The sequence below is a fragment of the Lacerta agilis genome, chromosome 1 (genome assembly GCF_009819535.1).
Source record: "Lacerta agilis isolate rLacAgi1 chromosome 1, rLacAgi1.pri, whole genome shotgun sequence".
NCBI classification, from domain to species: Eukaryota; Metazoa; Chordata; class Lepidosauria; order Squamata; family Lacertidae; genus Lacerta; species Lacerta agilis.
The window spans coordinates 94,391,906-94,397,905 of NC_046312.1; the positions used below are offsets into that span (position 1 = coordinate 94,391,906).

General features: G+C 40.0%; 1 protein-coding gene across 1 annotated transcript in view; it reads left to right on the forward strand.

Annotated features, from left to right (window-relative positions):
* The window catches only part of MGAT5 (alpha-1,6-mannosylglycoprotein 6-beta-N-acetylglucosaminyltransferase), a 111,354-nt gene extending 105,569 nt beyond the window's left edge, over positions 1-5,785 (forward strand). The window contains exons 14-17 of the mRNA XM_033163827.1: positions 1,650-1,766; positions 2,514-2,588; positions 3,175-3,332; positions 4,820-5,785. Of these exons, the coding sequence (XP_033019718.1) occupies positions 1,650-1,766; positions 2,514-2,588; positions 3,175-3,332; positions 4,820-5,018 (549 nt within the window). The 3' untranslated portion in view covers positions 5,019-5,785. The remainder of the gene's footprint in view (positions 1-1,649; positions 1,767-2,513; positions 2,589-3,174; positions 3,333-4,819) is intronic.
* Positions 5,786-6,000: the final 215 nt, after the last annotated feature.

The following is a 6,000-nucleotide window of genomic DNA, read 5'->3' on the forward strand; positions in this document are numbered from 1 at the left end:
CGAACTTCCAGGGTGGAGGAGCACCTGTGCGCAAGCACACACATTATTTCCAGCGCTCTTCCAACCTGCTTGAATGCACTCATGGGCGTGCACGCTCCGGCCCACCGAGAGGTCTGCCAGGGAATGGACCGGCCTGGCCTTAAAAAACGTTGCTGACCCATAGAGTTCATGTGTTCACTCCTGAGCATACTTCTTGTTACTTGGAAATAACAGCTTGTTCCTCAATATTTAGAATGTTGTACAGTCATCATCACCTGAATCCTGTATGCTGACAGCACATAGCCTATTAAAAGAGTGTAAATAAAATTCTATGAAGATATTTGTATTTAAATCAAGATAAAGAATATTTGTTTGGCTGTTTTAGTTCCTAGAAAGGGCAGTTAGAGGAGGCCATTAACTTAATAAAAGGAATAAACATAGCATGGGGGGGGGAAATCACTTCACTTCATAAACTGCTTGAGTGGCAATGGCCTCTTTCTTGTAAAAGAAACATTTGGGTTACAAGGTGCTTTCATTCTGTACAGGCAGAAAATATAAGCTGATAAGGATTTGTCCTCAAAATATGTGTCGACAGCAAGAATTGGCTTTGTAAATATGGCATTCAGAAAGTAAAGCAAGGGAGATTAGGATTGAAGGTTCCTCATTTATCTACACATGTGTTAGCTGCCTTTTAGCCTTCACTGGGCAGGAAGCAAGGTCTCGCTTGCCAGCCTTTAGCTAACATTAAGAGTCATCAAACAGTGGAGTATTTTGGGCATAATGCCCAGCACTATAACTCTGTAGCATTAATTCTGAAGGCTTTTAGAAGAATGAGGCTATCTAGAAGTACAGGAGGTGACTTGTGGACTACAGACTCATGGGCTACCAAGGAGCTGCGACATGTGCATGTCAGTGCTTTACATGACCTCATATGCATCTCTGCCAAATGCATAATATCAGGCAAGGAAGTGGCTGAAGGAGAAAGCCAATTCAGGTGGGAACAGTTCCTAAAGAAGTAAATAGCTGTCTATAATATTTTGAAGCAATGCAAAAGGGGGTTATAGAAAGAGTGGGTGCAGAATGTTTTGGAACACCATGAAGGTAAAATATGAAAAAGAGATGGCTTAGATAGCATGTGCTCTGAATTTGTTTTTGTTTTTAAAGCTGTATTAAGTTTTCCAAAACGTTGAGTAAACAAGTTACAAAAAAGTGTGTCATTGCAGATGGCAACTCACAAATTAAGCAGTCTTATCAAGTCTTCCAGCTTTGACACAAATGGAAATGACTGAGCATACAATTCTCATATAAATACTAATTAGCTTGGCAAGAGATACTAGAGAGGTCAGAATTTATTATCAGAATGTTAGGGTGCTTTTTTGCAAGATACACTAGACTGTCTGCTTCCCTTTTTCAAAGTGCATTACACTGTCCCTGACACTTACCTAGTTACTTGCCCCACCTTTCAATGATTAGGTTCTATAGAAATCTTGACAGATAATTCCTTTTTGGTGACTACGGTGATGTGAGCAAAGCTTTGAAAACAAAGGAATAAAGAGCCCCCTAAATGGCTGGAGTGTTGTGTTACCTACACATTTTGCATCTTATTGAAATTTGCCTACTGAAATGAACATGATTCCGGGAAAGATGACATTTGATCGTTTTTCTTTCAGTTGACATCTCAACACCCCTATGCTGAAGTTTACATCGGGAAGCCTCATGTTTGGACTGTAAACATCAATGACCTCTCTGAGGTTGAGAAGGCAGTGAAAGCAATTTTGAATCAAAAGGTTAACAGTTTTGTGTTTTGTTTTGTTTTTTAAAAACCCACTGCATTTGTAAATCAATGCATAAATATGGAATAGAAACATATAATAGTGTGAGGTTTATCAAAAAGAGCTCAATATGAAACTAAAAGCCTTAAATAATCCAACAAAAATAAAACTTTCTATGTTTTTAGGCTATGATGAATTAAAGCTTGTTGCAAACTCACATGGATCATTATATAAGATCCATGAATATGCAACACCTATATTGTAAATACCATGCAATATGCAAAATATGAATTACATTATTTCAAAAGATAGAAGATTTATATCCTGTTAAGAACTTGAAACGGGGGGGGGGGGGGCACTCAGCTGGTAACTCCCCACTCCTGCCCTTCCAATATAGCTGGAATGTCATATTTGAATATATGTACAGATTGTACTTTGTTAAAGCAGATGCCATTTTACTATGCGTCCTGAGCAAATGAGAAGCCTCGGGGGGGGGGGGAATTACAGCTCGAAAAAGCACAAAATTAAAGCTGAACTGTAATGGTAGGGGAAACTGGGCTAGGAAATACTACAGGTGTGAAACTTGCTGAGTGTTTTTATAGTTTAATTTCATGGTAGCAGCAATATTTAGAATGGCAGATGCCTTGCTAAACAACTTCATAACTAATACCTGAGCACCTACACAAACATATGTTACAGTGGTGCCTTGGATAATATTTTTTAAAACAACAAGGAACTAAACTGCACATTTTATTTTAACAGATTGAACCTTACCTGCCCTTTGAATTCACATGTGAGGGGATGCTCCAGAGAATGAATGTTTTCATAGAGAAGCAGGTATGTGCTCCATATCCACAAATACTTGCTTTGTGAGCACAGAGATCCTGTATATGCCGCTATATTACCAATGCTTGTTCTCTGTTGAATAGAACTGGAATGGACTAAAGCTCACAGTTCTGCAACCCATTTCACTTAACCAGTAAACTACCGGTAACTGGTAGAGGGCTATTTTATGAAGCACTCTTATCAGTGTCTAAAACAAATCTTGTGGTCAGTGCACACCTCTAATAGATTGCTTGGTGGTGTTTTGTTGTTGTTGCTGAGCCATTTTCAGTGCTCTTTTAATATTTTTATTTTATTAGCTGGCTGCCTTCTACTAAAAAGCATACATTAAAAGCTGCCTTCTACTAAAACTGAACACTGGTCCATCTAGCTGTGTATTGTTTACTCTGTGGCTTTCAAGTTTCAGACAGGAGCCTGAAACAAGATTATATATTTGGTGGAAACCTAGGCAGCCCTGAGATCCATGCTGGTTACCTTAGAGTCTTGGCTGAACCGTCTGGAGATCAAAGCTTTGAATAACAGCAGCGTATTGAATGAAATCACTTTTTGCCTTGTCATTATGAAATGTACTTTTTTTCAGGATTTCTGCCACGGGCAAGTGATGTGGCCCCCATTAAGTGCCCTTCAGGTTAAAATTGCTGGGTCTGGGAAATCATGTAAGCAGGTTTGTCAAGAAAACCAGCTCATCTGTGAGCCATCCTTTTTCCAGCACCTGAACAAGGACAAAGACCTCTTGAAGTAAGTACTGCAGTTCCAAGGACAAGGAAAGGAAGTTGCAAGAAAACTTTTCCAGCACATTTTGAATGTTGCTTTGGAACATGGCTTCGATCTCAGCATGAGATAGAAATTTCAGAGACTTTGGAATATAATGCATTTGTGTTCATGCATCTATACACCTGCATAGCACAATAGACAGAGAAAACTGAACTAAATGATGCCGTGCATGTTGCTAACCACATAGAATTTACCATAGCTTTCCTTTGTATTGCAACCAATTCCTTGGCTTCTGCCTACCTCGCCCTACAAGTTACAATTGTTTAGATCTACTTTTCAAATAATTTCCCCAAGGCCCATGTATTGGCGGAAAAGAAACCCCATAACTCCCTGTATACTCTCAAGTGTGATATCACACGTTAACTTAACATCTGTGCTCGCTGAGAACTGTCTGCTAAATCATGGTTAAACTTGTCACATGGGACAATTATTGTATGAAGTGAGTCAACTGTGGTATTAGTGTGGAAGATTTCCATTGTGCTTTGTGTATGTGTGTGTTTCTTTTGTAATTATAGGAATAATAGTAGCATTACTAGAATCACGTTTGTGAATGTGCATCTGCCACTGTTTTTTGTTCAGTCATCATCATTGAAATAGTTGCCAGCTTCTAGCTTTACTCTACACTGCTGCATATATAGGCTGGTTTGCTGGACGAATTTGAAAAGTGTAAACTGGCCCATAGGCTTTGGGAGAGAATGCCCTATACAAGACAGTCACTACTTTCCAGAGCAGAGTGTGCCACAGTGCCCAGGCAACATAATTCCCAATCACTCATTCTCACCATCACCACATGATTACCATTGCATGAGAAGTGCAAACAAGGAGTGATTTCTGCACACACCATCACTGTTCCTGCAGCTCACTGCTTGTTGGAAACATGCTATACTGAAGCAGTCTTGCCACATGATTTAGAACTTCCAGGGCTTTCAATTGTGCAGAGAGCCTACTTGACTAGAACAGGCAGTGTGCTGTAGAGGGAGGATGACGGATTGGGGAAGTGGTGGGGGCAGTGGGCTCATCCCTACTTTTCTTTTTATGGAAGGGAAGGGGGGAGATAATGAACGAATAGACCCATAGTAGAACTGCATTGTACAGATCTCATACATTTCAGAGCTCTCCAGTTATCCACTTTAACTGTGAACTCTATGCCACTTCATGTCAAAGAGAACTCATCCGCGTTTGTGTAACCAAGTGTTCTGGGATGGTGTCAATCTCTTCTGAGTAAGTGAGGCTCTGCCTTCTTGTAACACCCTTTTGAAATTATTGGTGTGATTTTTGACATTGTGAGTTGGGCAGCTTACGGGACCTGGTTGCTGAGATGTCAGTTTTATGTATGAACTGAACCTCTGCATTACATACCTTTGGCACCGTGAGTTGGAAGTGTTGCTACTGCTGCTTGCTGAATTATTGCAGGTGATGCAGGTTGTCTTACTTTTCCTTTTCTTTTCCAGATACAACATTGAATGTCATACAGCTGAGTCTGCAAATGATATTGTGGTTCCATCTTTTGATGAAAAGAGAAAACACTGTGTTTTCCAGGGTGATCTCTTGTTGTTCAGCTGTGCAGGATCTCATCCAAGCCAGAAAAGAATCTGCCCTTGCAGAGACTACCTTAAAGGACAAGTTGCACTTTGTAAAGACTGTCTATAGCAGCAGCTCACTTGACTTGATGAAGGGACAAAAGAGCCAGTGGCTCAGTGAGAGCTGCTGCCATTTCTTGCACTTTGCTACTGCAGGCAGAACAATTGCTGAGGAGCAAAAATCTGTACCACGATGGAACAGAAAAGCAATTTTAAAAAATCTTAAATGATTTATATTTTTTTCCTAAGCAAGCAATTCAAGTGACACAGAAATCTCTTTAATTTACTTAAGGAGGTAACAAACAAAGTTCAGCATTTTGTAAGGGTAAATTAAGAGTGTGGGTTTCTTTTACCAACAACTCCTCATGATCAACAACTTCTCTGAATATTATTTCCAGTACAAAAAAACAGACCTGGAAGAGATTGGTCAGTACAGGAAAGACTAACACAATCCTGGGTACATTGTTTATAAGGGTCTTCTGAATCCTGAATGGCTGGTGAACATGGAACTACAACGGAACACAGCTACAGAATTATTGGTTTTTATCTCATCTGACATATTCTGCAAATTCACAGCTGTGTGGTGGTCTCCACATAGCTAAGCAAGTAGCACCATTAACTGGTGGCTTCCTGAGTCGCAGATCCTTTTGGTTTGATAATGGATTATGATTGTGCCATTCATCGGGGCTTCTAAGCCACATAAGCGTAATATTTAAAATGTATGGTCTTGTCTAGAATTATGAGTGTACCCCTCTTTCCCGGACCCACAAAGTTTTGTTGTAGGGTGGTGACTAGACAATGCTGTTAGATCACTGAAAATAAAATGGTGCCATTGGAGCAATATTTTCCTCGGTATAAGGTGGAGAAACAGTGACTGAAAGTTGAAAATAGAAGTGAGGCAGTCAAATCGTGCTGGTCTGTCTTTGACAGCTTGTGGGGATTTAACAAGCTTTTATAGGACGGACTGACATGAACAAAACAATGACTATAAGCAAGTGAGACCTCTCCCTGAAGTCCTTAATTAAAAGTAGGTGTGCTGCAGCAGGTTGGTA